This window comes from Sminthopsis crassicaudata, chromosome 2, assembly GCF_048593235.1.
Source record: "Sminthopsis crassicaudata isolate SCR6 chromosome 2, ASM4859323v1, whole genome shotgun sequence".
Taxonomy (NCBI): Eukaryota; Metazoa; Chordata; class Mammalia; order Dasyuromorphia; family Dasyuridae; genus Sminthopsis; species Sminthopsis crassicaudata.
Window position 1 is genome coordinate 504,649,877 of NC_133618.1, and position 17,416 is coordinate 504,667,292.

The 17,416-nt window shown below is 38.9% G+C and overlaps 1 protein-coding gene across 1 annotated transcript in view; it reads left to right on the forward strand.

The window, feature by feature from the left end:
• Window positions 1-5,968: 5,968 nt before the first annotated feature.
• The window catches only part of ADAMTS13 (ADAM metallopeptidase with thrombospondin type 1 motif 13), a 41,545-nt gene continuing 30,097 nt past the window's right edge, over window positions 5,969-17,416 (forward strand). The window contains exons 1-11 of the mRNA XM_074294035.1: window positions 5,969-6,104; window positions 6,606-6,672; window positions 8,123-8,406; window positions 9,841-9,982; window positions 12,672-12,811; window positions 15,023-15,106; window positions 15,226-15,350; window positions 15,585-15,731; window positions 16,170-16,307; window positions 16,520-16,670; window positions 17,085-17,189. Of these exons, the coding sequence (XP_074150136.1) occupies window positions 6,024-6,104; window positions 6,606-6,672; window positions 8,123-8,406; window positions 9,841-9,982; window positions 12,672-12,811; window positions 15,023-15,106; window positions 15,226-15,350; window positions 15,585-15,731; window positions 16,170-16,307; window positions 16,520-16,670; window positions 17,085-17,189 (1,464 nt within the window). The 5' untranslated portion in view covers window positions 5,969-6,023. The remainder of the gene's footprint in view (window positions 6,105-6,605; window positions 6,673-8,122; window positions 8,407-9,840; window positions 9,983-12,671; window positions 12,812-15,022; window positions 15,107-15,225; window positions 15,351-15,584; window positions 15,732-16,169; window positions 16,308-16,519; window positions 16,671-17,084; window positions 17,190-17,416) is intronic.

Sequence of the window (17,416 nt, forward strand, 5' to 3'; positions counted from 1 at the left end):
GTGGTCTGTGATCAAAAATGTAGGCCCAACACAGCAACATTCATGCACGTTTAAGTGCTGCATTTCTATACTGGTTAAAAGCAGCTGAGGCCCCCTCTCAGACCCGCTGAGGGAGCGGGAAAGCTGATGGTAAGTGTTGCAGAGGATGTAGGGAAAGCGCGGATCTGACACTTTGTTATAGCAAAAACTTGGCAGGGAAGTGAGTGTTACCATTATCTCTTTCGCGAATGGGAAAACCGTCTGACCAAGGGTAAAGGACTTGCCTAGGGGGCGAAGTGGCCGAGATCGGAAGTCACGCATTCCTGCCCCTGGTTCCAGCGTTCCGTCCGCTCAGCGCCCAGCTGCTTCTAGATGCCACAGTCATCACTACGGAAAGGACACGAGTGCAGGGACTTGCAAACTTTTTTTGAATCCCTATCAGCAATAATTTGATCGTGCACTTCGAAAATATATGCATGCATGCCTATTTATATTTATCAGTTACATATACTTGTAGAAATCATATCTATACTGAATTAATGTGAACATTATAAAACAAAAATAAGCATTAAAATGTTTAGATTATTTAAAATTTTATCTGGTACAAAATCTATTTTTGCCCTCCCTTAAATTATTAATACTTTTAGTAGGAGTATTTAATTGAATGTTTCATTATTTCTTTAAAATCTTGCCTTAACACTATGATGCAGAAATTCCAAGATCTGGTTCTAGATAAATACGTTTTCTTTTGGTAGCTGATGCTAATTGTCACAGCTTAAAAGAAGATTCACAAAGATCCATTGATTTAAGTGGAAGAAGTGCTTCATTGACTGTACTTACTAAATGATGTTGTTAATTTTATTTATATTTTTATTTTTATTTTACACTTAAATATTAAAAAAGAATATTTCCATATAAACAGTAATACAGAATCATATATGAAACTGAATCTGCAATTTACATTGTTAATTTTTAAAAGCATATAATAAATTCCATATACTAATTCAAAACTATTTTGCTTAATTTTGTTTCATCTGAACTCCCCTCTACTTTCTTCAATATATTAAAAAAAAAAAAAAAAAAAACATTTCAATAGCCTCTCCTTTTCTTTCCATCCCTATTGCTAGCTCTACTGCTCTCTCCCTATTTTTATTGGGGGAACCAAAGCAAAAACCCCAAACCCTTTTAACAAATAAGCACAGTTAAGAAAAGATGAATTCACACAATGGCCATCTCCTCCGTCCAAAAAGTGTGTCTGTTAAATCTCTTACCTCTGTCAGGATTTGTATAAAATGCTTCATCATAGGTCCTCTTGGATACATAGTTGGTTGATCATTGCACTTACAGAGATTTTAAACCATGGGTGTTATTTTTGTTTATAATGCTGTTGTCATATAAATTATTTTTCTGGTTACTCACTTTACTCAGATTTAGTTTTCTGAAATAACCTTTTTCATCATCATTATTATGCAATAATATTTCATTATATTTATGTACAAAAATTTGTTCCAGCATTTCTGTCTAGTTCTTTTCTTTTCCATCCCCCCTTCCAGATCAGAAAGTGTTTGTTTTTTCTTGCTCTATAAGGCATTTTGGAGAGTTGCCCAGGCTGATAGGAAGTTCCAATAAAAGGTCAGCTCTTTTCCCCAACTTCCCCTGATGACTATCTGTTCACAACCATTATAATATAATCTATTGTTTAGTTATATAAAAGTTTCCAGTGAACTAAATTTTGCCTCAACCTTGGGGCCACAGGTCAACAAGGCAGGGGGGGAGTGGGAGAAGAGGGGAGATGAGCAGAGAGGGAGAGAAAGAGAAGAAAAAGGAGAGTGAGGGAGAGAGATATGTAAGTGTAGGTAGAGGTGTTGAGAATTTTCCTAATTGTTCATGATTTAGACACAAAGAGTGATACTGTAAGCAAATTAGGAGAGCAAAGGATAGTTTACCTGTCAGATCTTTGGAGAAGGCAGGAATTTATGATCAAACAAGGACTAGAGAACATTATCAAATACAAAATAAATAATTCTGATTCTATTAAATTAAAAAAGTTTTTGCACAAATAAAACCAATGCTGCCAAGAGTAGAAGGAAAGAGAAAGCTGGGAAATAATTTTTTACAGTCAGTATTTTTGATAAAGGTCTCATTTCTTTCTTACTTTTTAAAAATAAAGCTTTTTATTTTCAAAACATATGCATAGATAGTTTTCAACATTCACCCTTGCAAAATCTTTTGATCAATTTTTTTTTCTTCCTCTCATCATCCCCTTATTCCCTCTCCTAGGTGGCAAGTAGTCCAATATAAACATGTGCAATTGTCTATACATATTTCCACAACTATAAAGCTACATAAGAAAAACCAGATCAAAAGGGGAAAAAATATGAGAACGAAAACAAAATGCAAGCAAACAGTAACAAAAAAAGTAAAAATGCTATATTGTGATCTATACTCAGTCCCCATAGTCCTCTCTCTGGGTGTAGATGATTTGTTCCATCACAAGTCTATTGGAACTGGCCTAAATCATCTCATTGTTGAAAAGAGCTACATCTGTTAAGAGTTGATCATCATGTAATCTTGTGGCTGTGTACAGTGTTGTCTTGGTTCTGCTCACTTCACTTAGGATCAATTCATGTAAGTCTCTCCAGGCCTTTCTGAAATCAGACTGCTGATCGTTTTTATAGAATATAATATTCTGTAACATTCATAAACCATAACTTATTCAGTCATTCTCCAACTAATGGGCATCCACTCATTCCAGTTTCTTACCACATAAAAAGGGCTGCTACAAACATTTTTGCACATGTAGGTCCATTTCCCTTTTTTTTTTTAATGATCTCTTTGGGATATAAAAAAGGCCTCATTTCTAAAGATTATAGAGAACTGAGTCAAATTTATAAGGATACATGTCATTCCCCAATTGAGAAATGGTCAAAGGCTATGAGCAGACAATTTTCAGATGAAGAAATTATAGTTATCTGTAGGCATATGAAAAAATGCTCTAAATCACTACTGATTAAGAGAAATGCAAATCAAAACAGCTCTGAGGCACCACCTCACCTCTCAGATTAGCTAAGATAACAGGAAATGGTAAATGTTGGAGGAAATGGGGGAAAACTGGGACACTAATGCATTGTTGGAGGAGTTGTGAACTGATCCAACCATTCTGGAGAAAAACCTGGAACTATGACCAAAGGACTATAGAACTGTGCATACCCTTTGATCTAGCAATGTCATTACTAAGTCTGTATCCCAGAGAGATCTTAAAGGAGGGGAAAGGACTCACCTATGCAAAAGTGTTTGCAGCAGCGCCTTTTATGGTGGTAAGGAATTGGAAACTGAATAGATGCCCATCAAGTGGGGAATGGCTGAATAAGTTATTGTTTATGAAAATAATGAAATATTATTCTATATGAAATGATAAACAGGCTGGTTTCAAAAAAGCTTAGAAAGACTTACATGAACTAATGCTGAGTAAAGTGAACACAACCAAAACATTGTTTATAGTAACTGCAAAATTGTGTGATAATCAACTATCTTTAAATGTAATCGGAAAAATAAGATACTACTAAAAAAGGAATTTTTAAAACTGGAGACAGTCATTGTGACTGAATTTAGAACTCTTCATAGAAAATAAATTCACTTATGACTCATAGAAAAGAAACAAGTAGCCCTTGTGCTATTATATTTTCCTCAGTATAACTATAGGTTATTTTATCATAAATGGTTGAAAAATCCTCTAAAGATTCATTAAAAGTTCATTTTTCCCCCTGTAGGGTTACATAGCTCTAAATAATTCTTAGTTGTAATCCTACATCTTTTTTTGCCCTTTGGAATATTGTATTCCAAAATCTTTCATTTATAGTAGAAGCAGATGGATCTTGTGTGATTCTGATTGGTTGCTTGGCTTAGCACAGTTACCTAGAACATAGTAAGAGCTTAATAAATGACTGTTTTATGCCTATTGCCTTAGTATTTGAACCACTTTATAGATTCTTGCAGCAATTTTTCTTTGACATAGGAGTTCTGGATTTTGGCTATAACATTGCTGAGAATTTTTTTTTTTTTTCAGGAGGTGATTGATAGCTTCTTTCTCTCTTTACTTTGGCTTCTAATTCTAATAGATCTGACCAGTATTTCTTTATATTTCCTTTGGGGAAAGCTTCAGAGCTACAATAATTTTTTTTTTAAATGCTGATGATGTCTTCTTTGAGTTATTCATCTCTTTACCTTTCAGGTTTTTGTGCCAGGACCAGATTCTATCCCCATTTTTGGAGTGGTTAGCTTTGGTTGGTCTCTCCCCAAGTCATCTGTGTTCCTATGTGTTAGTCTCTCCTAGATCTTTGAAGTTCAGAGTGCTGGAACCTTAGATCGCTCTCTGTCATCTCAGGATAATATGTTAGGAATTTTGGTGACCCTGGGCACCTGCTTTGTCCCATATTGAACATGTATGTGCCACACTGGTCACTCCTATTCCCCAGGGCTTCTGAGACTTTATGACTTTATAATTCACTGGGGATTCCTCACTTTCTGAAGCTTCCTGATGCTCTCTCTAGATTTTTACTTTCTCTAGACAGAGCTCCAAAGTCAGTACAGGTCTCTGATTGCCCAGAGAGACTATCCTTTCATTTGCCTGCTCTGGCATTGATGATGACTTTGTTGATAGCCCCTTTTATTACTGTCTATGGGCTTCTGACCGAATTTTTATACAGTTCTGGGATGGAAGAAATTGCTTACTATAGTTTCTCATTGGATTTTTTTTTTTCCCTGAGGCTGGGGTTAAGTGACTTGCCCAGGATCACTCAGCTAGGAAGTGTTAAGTGTCTGAGACCAGATTTGAACTCGAATCCTCCTGAATTCAGGGCTGGTGCTCTATCCATTGCACCACCTAGTTGCTCCTCTCATTGGATGTTTTTACAAAAATTATTTGTTCTGGTGCAAATTTCAGGGATTTTTTTTTTTTTTTTTTTTTTTTTTTTTTGCCAAGTATGTATGTGGGAGCTAATTTGTTTGCTGCTGTTCAAAAAGCTATTTTGATCATAATCTACTGGTATATAAAGATTTTTGTTGAAATCAGCAAGTATGTTTCTCAGTTCTTTGATGTTAGTTTGTTGTGAACTAATTAGAAGATACTGGTTTTTTTTTTAAATTTTAAACAGATGGGATAAAAAACCCACTATAACTCTTCATTTTGAAGATTTTAAAAACAAGAAAATTCAGTTTCCAAGTTTTAGAAGAAAAAAAATTTTTCATGGTGACACACTTTTAATTTCTTTCTTATTTGTTTAAATAAAAAATATAAATGGAAATTCCAATAGGCTTTTTTTTTTTTTTTTTTTACACTTATGTATTGTCTTCTATACCCATAAGATACATGTGCTTTACTTTGGAGATCACTGGAATAGAACAAAGTTCTGATTTGGTCAAGTACTAAATAGATTAAGGATGAAGATTCTTTCCTGAGTGTTTTGTTTTGTTTTTAAATCCTAAGAGAAAAGGATTGGGTACCATTCATTGACTGAAGTTTCCCAGCACATTCTGCATGCCTCACTCTTTCAAAGCAAGCAACCATGATTGCCTAAAACTTTGGGAAAATGCCAAAACTATGGAATCAAATCCAATAACAATAGTAAAAAATATTGCACATAGGGAAGTCATGTGACAAACAGAAGCAAATTTACATACTGAACTGAGAGTTCAGCCAAACTTTCATCCCTTCTATCCCTTGACAGAGGAATCCTGTAGAGCTGAATCTTTTTGCTGTTAGAAATGGCCTCTTCTCTAACTTCTCCCTCTTCCTTTGGTTGTTGTATAATATGAACTATCTCAGACCTCTTAACCTTGCAAGTCTCCTAAAGAGTAAACATTGCGTAATAGCTCCCTCCGAGCCATTGCTGTCACATTTGACATTGACCAGATTTCCCTTTTAGGATCTCCATTCCCCTAACAGTTTGCATAGCTGTTTTAAATTCTAAATTTGCCTTTTGCCTGGGACTGGATTTTGAGTATTGCAGAGGGAAGACTTGAACAAAGTGTGAGCTACCTTTTCTATGACCATGATCAGCACATGGGTGATCTTTGTTTCTGCTTTCTTCCTTCTGGGATCTTTCCAGCTTCCAGATTTCCAGGAGGTGAGTTTAATTCCTGGAAATACTAACATTCAGGAAATTATGTCCTTGAAAATATGATGATATTGGGTTGAAACTGACCTATTAAATAAAGGAAATTTGGGAGATGGCTTGGATTCAGGAAGGAGTAGATTCCATTCTGGACTCTAATGATTGCTAGATATATAATTTACCAGCAAATCTCTTAAACTGTCTGAGCCTCATTGACTTCATCTGTAAAATGGGGATCATAGCTGTAGGGCCTGCTTCAGAACTGTTGTGAGGCTCAAATGAGATAATGTTTGTACAATACTTTATTACAGCAGCACACAAAGATTACCTATTATTTTTTTTAATTGACATCAAGTTGTATGAAATAAAGTCATAACTCAGAAATCCAGGGGACTAAAGCCAATTCATTGCAGGAGTATCATTGTTATGATGATCATTGCTTTTCATCTTGTCAAAGGTAAAAAATATATTTACTAAAATTTAAGTACTTCTTTCTCCCCCTTTCTCTTTCAGAGATTTCTGATGGCTTTGGATCCAGAAAATTTTTTCTTTTATTTTGGTGCTGTTTCCACTCTAGAAGGTATTATGCTGTGGTATCTTTTTAATAAGGGAAATATTATTTGACAATGATTTGAATCAACATAATTTGACTTTCTCTTTTATACCATTCACTTTAGGTTAAGTCACATTTCAAGAATCTTTTTCTTGGAAGTATGTATGAAGGGGGAAGTGACTTCTTTACCACGGCACAATTAAATTCCTGTTAATTAAATGCTTGCTGAGAAATATATATTTTTTTACTGACAAATATGTAGAAACATGATCTGAAGAGTTTCCAGGACAGAGCTAGGGATCTGACTGCAAACTTCTTTCTGTAAAACAATCTTTTAAAAATATCTCAAAACAAATTGCTATTTGGGCAAGTACCCTCCTTTTTTTAGGTTTCTCTCACAAATCTATAAAAGGAGGCAATTAGAATAGATATTTTCTAAAACTTAACTTTAACTTTAACATTTTTCAATTTTTAGGATTATTTCTATTTATAGAAACAATGTAATTTTGTGGGAAATGGAAAGAAACAGCATCGTCTCAATTTATTTTCCTTTTTTTGTCAAAGAGATTTAATTAATGTCTTCTCATCCTCACATATCAATATTTTTCTGCCTGATAATTGGGAATATAGAAGGATGTTACATTTTCTTATTGTATGGAGTCCTTTGCTAGGAATAGGGAATTAGGGGACTTTCTACTACTGAAATGGACTCCCATGTGACTTGTCCCACACTGGGTATATTTGATTACAGTCTGTATTACTCATTTTCTCATTGTATGGAGTCTTTTGTTAAGTATATAGTGGAAAGTCCCCTACCGGACTTTCTACTACTGAAATGACTCCCTTGTGACGAGCCTTTTGATTACAGCCTGCAGACATGTATTCAGCACTACCGTCTTCAAGGTTGGAAAGGTATTATTGTGGCGTAATAAACAGCCCTGGGTTTGGAGCCAGCAAGACCTTGTTCACATCTGGCTTCTGAGGCTTGCTGGCTCACTATCCCTTAGTCTATGCGTGTCTCAGAGCTTGTGTGCCCACTAAGTCTTAGGTGATTTTGTCCTGATTTGGTGAATCCGAACTAGGACTCTGCATTGCCGACTAAAGCACAGATCTTCGGGGTATTGGTGGCTATGCCAGGCACTGTTAGGTACTGGGGATACAGAGACAAAGAGGGACGAACTCTGCCCTCAAGGAGCTTACATTCTATCGAGGGGTGGAGGTGAGAGAGAATACACAGAGAAATATAATATTAGTTTGAGGTGAAAGAACTAAATTGAGATTATGCCAAAGATACACCCTATTTGTTCATGGCCTAGTGGGAAAGATAATTTTAAAGATGTAGGTCTTTAGAGACCTCCTCCTGTTAAATGCATTCACCAAGGGAATTCAGTTTTGCCTATTTCCCTGATTGGAAAGAATTGCAGAAATGTTGGGCTGGGATTTCCTCAATCCTACTTGCCCATCTTGTTTTTTCCAGCCTTCGACTTTGAGATATTTCAGCTCAGCTGCCTTTGTGAGGACCGCCAGATCTCCAGGCAGCATTGCAAGACCCAGCACTGCTCTTTCCAGGCCCTGGGAGAACCCTATGCCTTCCATTTCCCTGAAGAGCTCAGCCTCCTGATCCCATCCTTTACTAGCCAGCAGGTGATAAACTCCTCTCTCTGGCAGCTGAAACAATATCCAGACAACTGCTTTACGGGAGGAAGGGTCCTATTGCCCCCTCAGGCTGCTGCTAAGATTACTTACTGTGCAGGACAGTTGGTGAGTAAATATTAGGATTACAATCTTATTAGCATTTGCCTGTATCTAGGTGGAATAGATTGGGGGGCAGGGAAGGATGTTGAAGGTGAACCTAGCTAGTATGGCAGCAACTAGAACATGAAGTGGAAGGATGAGAAGAAGCATTGTGTGAAAAAGCATGTAATTACATTCTCTCAACTCTGTTACTGAATATATCTTAAAATGCTTCCGGTTCCTAAATTGGGGAATCTAGTGGCCAAAAGAGCTGGTCTCTTAGGTTCATAGATTTAGAACCAGAAGATATCTTCTGGTCTATCTTGTCCAACTCCCTCATTTTATAAATGAAGAAATAAGGGTCTGCAACTACAAACCCAGTGTTCTTTTCACTACACCATGCTGTGCCTCTGTGAGGTTTGGTGACAGTAGCCAGATTACTTTCCCTATCTGGGATTCCGTTTTCTTTTCTCTAGAATGAGGGACTTAGATGCTTATAATTTTAGTAATACTTTTCCAACTCGGAGATTCTGTGATTCTGCTACAGTTCTATGATAGATTCAGAGATATGTACCTACATGCCACGAGTCTCTTCTTATTCTTTAACAGCAATGATCCAATAAAGGATTTCATCCTTTATTATTATTATTATTTATTCTTATTATTGTCCTGTGGGGCTTCCACACTAATCTCCTAAGGCCTAAATATTGTTGGCCTCAAGAGTGATTAGGCAAGGTTCTGAGAAACTGTATTTGGGATGGGGTTGTTGGTGCCGAGTGTAATCTGATTAAGGTCAGCAGCATGGGGTTGTATGGCCCAGTTAGCACATTAGGAATAGAAACTGGCATCCCCAGCCATCTTGCAAATATGAATTTATGTTCATAAGAGGAAAGAGAAACAAAGAGCAGATGAATGAGCATAAATCCATATTTAATACTAGCTATCTGGCTCAGGGAAGATCTTCTATAGGTAGTGGAATCACTGCTTCAGTTATCTGGGATAATTCTGTGACAAAGGGTGGAGTGGAGGTCAGGGAAGAAAGACTCAAAGTTTGGATATAATTTAGTGAAAAACTCTTATTGTTATATTCCTTTGTTATCCAAGTAAGCTCTTTTCACTACAGCTACCACATAATTTATAGAGGGGGAAAAGAAACAAAATAGCCACTATGAAGTGCAAACTTTTGCTAAGCACAAGGTATGCATATATAGCAGAATATGCAATTTACAAATATTGATTTGTAATATCTTACAACCTAGTTCATCGCTATAAGGACTCTGGTGAGGAAGAAAACATAATGGAAGGTTTTGCCAGCAGAAGTGGGAGGGAGGAGATCTAAGTAGAGAATTTGCTCCATTTACACTAAAAGAGAATAATTTTTAAATGAAGTCATGTCTCGAGAGGAAAGATAAAGGGTCATTCTTTCTTTGCTTCCACATTCTTCTTTCTTCTTTTTATCAGCAAGGAGAGGTCATTGTGAAGGGTGAGCAGCTTTACATTCAACCTCTGAAGAGAGAGCACTGGAGCTTGGTACCAGACTACAGTCTTACCAACCCCCACCTTATTCACAAGACCACCCAGAAGGCATCAGGGGCCCTGAAAGGTACCATCCTTTTTCCTCAAATAGAAGGACAACTAATAGGAAAATCATATGGCAAAGAAATGGCCTTGAGTTGTTCAATTGTTTCCAAAATGAACTACTTTTCTTGATTCCATTTGGGATTTTTTTTGACAAAGATACTAGAGTGCTTTGCCATTTACTTTTTCAGATCATTTTACAGATGAGGAAACTGAGACAAATGGGTTAAGTGACTTGTCCAGGGTCACATAGCTAGGAAGTGGCTAAAGTCAAATTCAAACTCAGGAAGACAAGTCTTTCAGATTCCAAGCCCAGTTCCCAATCCATGGGGCCACCAAATTATCCTTTGGGCTTATAGAACTTCCCATATTTGTGGGAGACTTCCTGGAAGCATTTGAAATATCTCTGACTTCCAGACAGAAGCATTTCTCTTTTAGGGAATTTGCTGAGAGATAGGGGAGTATTTTTTTTTTTTTTTTGGTCACTCTCCAGATGGTGTAGCCTCCTAGGTCATACAATACCCATGCCATGTTCTGATGTATCAGAAGAAACTGTAATGAGTCCCATTCCCTTCAAATCAGTAAGTAACATCACCATATATTAATTAGGGCAAAGTCCTAATAAATTGAATTATACTAACAAGACTAGATCAATCAATCAATAAGTGTTACTGAGCAATTATGATGTACCTGCACTGTTTTGGGTTCTAGAAATACAAAAGCAAAAAATGGTAAGAGTCCCTGTTCTCAAGGAACCTACCTCTATCAGGAAAGACAAGATTTTGCAAATATCTATCTATATAAATATACATATATGTAAGGGCCCTTTAAATGGGCGGACACGGTGCATCGGGAGATTGAGGCCCAGAAGTAATTTCTGTGGATATTAGGACTGCCCTTGGGTGGGATCTTGGCCACGATGAGATAGCTTCATAATGGGTGACTCTCTCGCTAATTGGCTGTGTGTGTGAGACCTCACAGGCTCTTTATAAGCCCACTGCAGGCAGCAGTCGCTCTCTTTAACCTGGCGCTCTTCACCCTGGCTTCCTAGCCTGGGTGGCCAAGCCAAGATGGATAGCCAAAAGAGGTAAGGGTTTTGGTAGTGAACATGTGGGTCTTCTGACCAGGTGTTCACTCGGGAACCAACAAGTCAGGGCATCAGTCAGGGCATTATGTGAGTATGTATAATAAAGGCTTTTAAGATTACACGTGGCTGTTCTTGAGTGCGCTACTGGTTATTAAGCTATAGATTCAAGAGGTCATGGCTAGAGACCTTTGAAGGCCTCAGAGGAGGCAAGCTGGGTAGAGTTCACACTGCAAAGGTCAGTGGTCAAAGGTACTCTGTTGGGCCTAGGACAGACTAGTAATTGTAACTGCCAGGGAGAGCACGTTACACACACACACACACACACACACACACACACACACACACACACACATATATATTATATGATATATATGACAGAAAAAATGTGAAGTAAATTTTTTGGGGGGGAAAGAGCCTAGTAGCTATGGAAATCAAGAAAGTCTTCCTATAAAGGTTACCTTGAAAAGTGTTTTGAAGCTAACTGGAGTAAGAAAAGTGATTTATATCCTCCCTTCAGAGATGCTCCAGGGCTAAGATGGCTTTGAACCCAGGAAGAAGCAATGCCCATTTTGAAATAGCTTCAAACTTTGGAGTTTAGAAGAATTCAATGAAGATGTGAATAAGGCCAGTTTAACCTGTGGGAGAAATAAGGACTATTTGTAATTTGAAGGGCCAAGGCAAGACTTGTTTTCAAAGTAATCTTCCACAGACCAGTATAATTTGTCATCATCCTTCTTTCCTCCCTGTCTGAAATCTCTCCCACCATTAATACGATTAGATAACAAAGGCTAAAGGGAGAAGGAAGTCTTCTTCAGAAGGCTTCATAATGAATATGTAAGTGCCTTCATAGCATGGCCAGACAATATAGTATAGTAGATTGTAGTGAGAGAGACCTGAGTTCAAATACTGTCCCTGACACATATTAACTTCTCAGTGTCTCAAGCAACTCATTAAGCCTTTAAGTTGGGGCAGCTAGGTGGCGCAGTGGATAGAGCATCAGCCCTGAATTCAGGAAGACCCAAGTTCAAATCTGTTCTCACTCACTTAACACTTCCTAGCTGTGTGACCCTGGGCAAGTCACTTAACCCCAGCCTCAAGGGAGGGGAAAGTTACAGAAGGGCAGCTAGGTGGTGAAATGGATAGAATAGAATAACCTTGGAGTCAGAAGGACTCAGTTCAAATTTGGCTTCGGACAATTTACAAGGTATGTGATCCTGGACAAGTCACTTAATCCATATTACCTCAAGAAAAAGAAAAAAAGAAAGAAAGAAAAATAAAGTATTGGTCCAGACCATCTCTGCCCTCCAAAAAATAAAACAAAAAACCAAATACTCTATTATTCTCTCATTAGCGCATTAACCTGGTTAGACTTGAACCTGCCAAATTACTTGGGCAGCTGTGTGAGAGTTTGAGACAGGGAGACCACCCCGTGGACTACTACTAGTTCTGAAGTGAGGAGGTGACTTGTGCTAAGATTAATTGTCATTATCAGAAGGGGAAAGTAGATGAGAATTGTTTTGAGGTAGGGAAATTAAGACCACTTAAACCCCATTTCCTAAGTCTGAGACTTTATGAAGAGTGACTTTATTTTGCCTTGACCACGACCCCATTGGCATTCTGCACACAGCTCACAGATTTTACCCTCGGATCTCAAAGCGGGCTCTAGGAAGCATCAAACATCTGGAGCTACTGGTTGTGGTGGGCCATGATGTCTATGAGTACCACAAGGAAGATACAGAGCGATATATCCTCACCAACCTCAATATTGTAAGTGATTTTCAAAGTGTTGCCCTAGATCTCATTGTCTCTGAAATATTCTAGTAACTACTATTTAAATATATTGCCCTAAAACTTACCTTACAAAGGGCTTTTGGTGGGAAGCTCTTCAGGGAAGTGCTGAACAAATCCTTGGAATTAAATGTTGTCTTTGTAACTATGGGAGAGGGCTGTCCTGTCTTGTCTTCTCCATTTATCTGGATTATCATTGTCTAGTCATCCATTTCCTACATTCTGAAATTTGATGAATTGGACTTACTTTCTGCAGAGTTTTTTACCCTTTTCAAATCATTCATGATTTTATAGAGCAATGCCAGTAACCAGAGCAAAGGGCTGAGTCCTTCCTGACATATGCTGGCTGTGTGACCTTGGGCAAGTAGAAATTGCCAAGCAGCTGTTGCTTTGTATTGGCAGAAGTCCTGGTCTAGAATTTTCAACACCAACAAAGTCCAAAACCAAAGGAAAAACCTACAATAATATTTTATATTTCTATGGCTTCTTTACTTTTCACTCTTTTTACTTATCTCTGTTTTATCAATTAAGTTAACAGCTGATCTGATGAGAAAGACAAATATTATGAACCTCATTTATTTATTTATTTTTAAAATTTTATTCCTCCCCCAGTTACATGTTAAAACATGTTTTTTTTTTAAAACATTTTTTTTTTTAAAGTTTTGAGTTCCAAATTCTATCCTTCCCTTTCCCCTTCCCTGAAATGGTAATTAGTCAGATATAGGTTATACATGTATAATCACATAAAATATTTCTATATTAGTCATTATGTACAAGAAGACTAATAAAAGAAAAAGAACGAAAAATAGCATGTTTTATTTAGTCTGGATTCAATCAATATCAGTTCTTTTCCTGGAGATAGATAATAAGCTTCATCATTAGTTCTTTGGGATTTTCTTGAATCATTGCATTGCTGCAAATAGCTAAGTCATTCATGGTTTTTTATTGTACAATATTGCTGTTATTATGTACAGCATTCTCCTGATTATGTTCACTTCATTTTGCATCATGTAAGTTCATGTAAGTTTTTCCAGGTTTTTCTGAAATCATCCTAATGGTCATTTCTTTTCTTTTTCTTTTCTTTTCTTTCTTTTTTTTTTTCTTTTTTCTTTTTCTGAGGCTGGGGTTAAGTGACTTGCCCAGGGTCACACAGCTAGGAAGTGTCTGAGATCAGATTTGAACTCGGGTCCTCCTGAATTCAGGGCTGGTGCTCTATCCACTGTGCCACCTAGCTGCCCCATGATGGTCATTTCTTATGGCACAATAATATTCTATTACAATCATAAAACACAGTTTATTTAGCTGTTCTCCAATTGATGGGCATCACTTTGATTTTCTATTCTTAGCAGCCACAAAAACGGCTGCTATAAATATGTTTGTTAACCTCATTTTATAAAAGCTTAAGCAGTAGTATATGAAGGTTGCTTCTCAGTTTTGTAATTAGAGTGTAAAACTATATAATCTCCAAAGTCCTTTCTAGCTGTAACATGCTATGGTTCTAGGTGATTTGCCCAGGATCACCTAGTAAATACAAATGCAAATGAGACTCAAGGTCTTCTGACAATTATTCCACTGCTTTGTTATTGTTATTTTTGTTGTTACTATTGCTCAGTCATTTTTTTGGTTGTGTGTGACCCTTCGTGACCCATTTGAGGGTTTTCTGAGAAAAGATCCTGGAGTAGTTTTCCATTTCCTTTTTCAGCTCATTTTATAGATGAGGAAACTGAGGCAAATAGGGTTAAGTGATTTGCATAAAATCACACAACTAATAAATATCTGAGGCCAGATTTTAACTCAGGAAAATGAATCTTCTGATTCCAGGTCATCGTATTACCTAGCTGCCCAATTAATTATTATATTAATCTTCTCTCCCTGAGATGCAGCTCAGACATCATCTTCTGAATGAAACATTTCCAGAGAACCTTACAACTAGTGTCTTCTTTCCCATATTACTTTGTATTTAACACTGTGTGGATATGTATATATGTATGCATTTATTTATTAACTTTATGCAGCATATATTTTTATGTTTTGTTTCTTCCATTAGAATATGAAACTTATGAATAAGAATTATTTTATTCTTTGTTCTTGTATCTCTGGCACCTAACTTCTCATAGTAGATCTTAAATAAATACTTGTTTGTCAGGGCAAGATTTCTTTATTCCAACTTGTTTCCTCACTTTTTAATAGGGGGCAGAACTGCTGAGGGACATTTCCCTAGGAGTCCCATTCCGAGTTCACCTGATAAAGATGATCATTCTGACTGAGCCAGAGGTAGGAGGCAGACTGAATTCAGAAAGCAACCTCTTTGTCCTGCTTCTCATCCCCTAGCCAGTGGCTGACTTGGGAGGCTGTTCTTTGGAGGGCCTCCTCTTCCCTATCCCTTCCCTCAGGCTGGTCTGAATATCACCACCAATCTCACCTCCTCACTGCTCAGTGTGTGTGAATGGAGCCAGAGGATCAATCCCCCAGATGATACCCACCCACACCATGCTGACTTGGTCCTGTACATCACAAGGTAGATAAGTTCCTTACTCGGGAAGGCCAGCAGAGCCCGGAAGCTGGATGGGCTACTGCTTTCCCTAGGATCCCCTCCTATTCTCTTAACCACAACTCTAACAGGCTTCTGTCGCACTGATTTGGGGAATAGAAAAGCATCTTAAGAAACCTCCAAGGATTCTCACAGATGGGAGAGACCTTGTTTGCTCTCCCTGTGCTTTGCCCCTATGTGTGAGCTCTCTTTTTTTTGGAGGTTTGATCTGGAGCTGTCAGATGGCAACAAGCAGGTTCGGGGGGTGACCCAGCTCGGGGGTGCTTGCTCCTCCTCCTGGAGCTGCCTTATCACAGAAGATACCGGCTTTGATCTGGGGCTCACCATTGCTCATGAGATTGGCCACAGGTAGGTGACCTCCCTCCGGCCCCCAGACAAAGAAGGGGAAATGGCAGGAAGTAAAATCTATTAGAGCACCAGAATGACTCCAGAAATAAAATGTGGCAAAAGAGTTAACACTGGTTAGATGTGAAACTAGTGAATAAAATAGAAGGTTGTAAGGAGGCCGTGGGGAAAATTGCCAGGTAACCTGATGAGAGATATACTGAAAACTCCAGTGATTGAGGAAGGTAAGCATTTTATTAGGAAAGTTTTAGGAGGATGTTTAGAAGGGGAATATAGATCTCCTTTTACTGGAGTTGTAAAGTCAAACAAAAGGACATCAAGGACATTATGGGAATGGAGAAAGGGAGAAGTCGTGGTTCACCTTTGAAGGAGGCAAGTACATTAAAATTTCCTCTAGAAAAAGGACCAGATGGGTTCTAATCCCCTTGTCCTTGACTGCAGCTTCGGTATTGATCATGATGGGACTGAGGAAAACAGATGCAGCAGCAATGCCCACATCATGGCCCCTGGTGGCCCCCCAAACAGCATCGGTCTCACCTGGTCCCAGTGCAGCCGCGAACAGTTTCTCCGCTTTATTAGGTAATAAGCCTGAGGCCATTCAATTACTAACTGGTGTGCTGTATGAATGAAGTGGGAGAACAGAGGAAGGAGGCAGGTACGATAGGGACCGTCTGGCTTGGTATTTAGCAAATCCGACCCTGCCTTGGGGACTCCTCTCCTGGGTGGCGGCCCGATAGCGTGGGGAAGCTTGGGATAAGCGGGAGGGTAAAGCTTGCTGGGACCTGTGGCAGCACAGGGAAGGCAAGCTGTGTGAACGACCTGCCTCACCTGGAAGCGGTGATCCCCCGAGCAGAGCCGGGCCTCTACTACGGGGCCGAGGAGCAGTGCAGAGTTGCCTTTGGGAGTGCCGCGAGTGCCTGCACCTTCTCCAGGGATGATGTTGTAGGTAGAACCTTCTGTCTGTTCTGATCTCTCTTCCCATCCCCTGTGTCAGCCCCTGGTCTTCCTCCTCCCAACTCCTCCATGCTGTCTCCAGCTGCACTTCCCCTGGTAACCTCTTGTTCTAGGTTCACAGACTTACAACTGGAGGTCCTACAAGATCACTGAATCTCACCTCCCCCATTTTACACATGAGGAAACTGGGACTTACCCGGGGTCATAGTTAATGGACTATCTTCCTGACCCAGGTCTTCCTGCCTCTGGGCCTGATGCCCTAGCTCGGGCAGTATCCAGGGGAATCAGATTCCTGCTGCAAAGGGTTCTGCATCAGAAATCTCAGTCAGAAGGAAGAGCTAGTGTGGGACTCTAATCCTGTAGCCCACAGCATCAAGCACGTAGCCTTCTCTCCCCTCTCAGGATATGTGCCAAGTTCTCTCCTGCCATACAGACCCTGGGGACCAAACCAGCTGTAGTCGCATCCTCATCCCACTCCTGGATGGAACAGAATGCGGAGCCAATAAGGTAAAAAGCAAGTTTGCACTGGGTGTTTAAAGAGGACGCCTTTAGTTGGGCAGGTTAACCCAGTTTGTGGGGTGAGAGCACTGGGAGTAGTCGATTAAGAAAAAGATACTCTTGGGACACCACCATACTTTTATCCATGCCTTCTTCATCAAGTGGGATCTCTGTTGTAGTAGAGGGATAAGGAAAGACAAATCACTGCTTTAGGCTAAATTCATAGAAATGCGGCA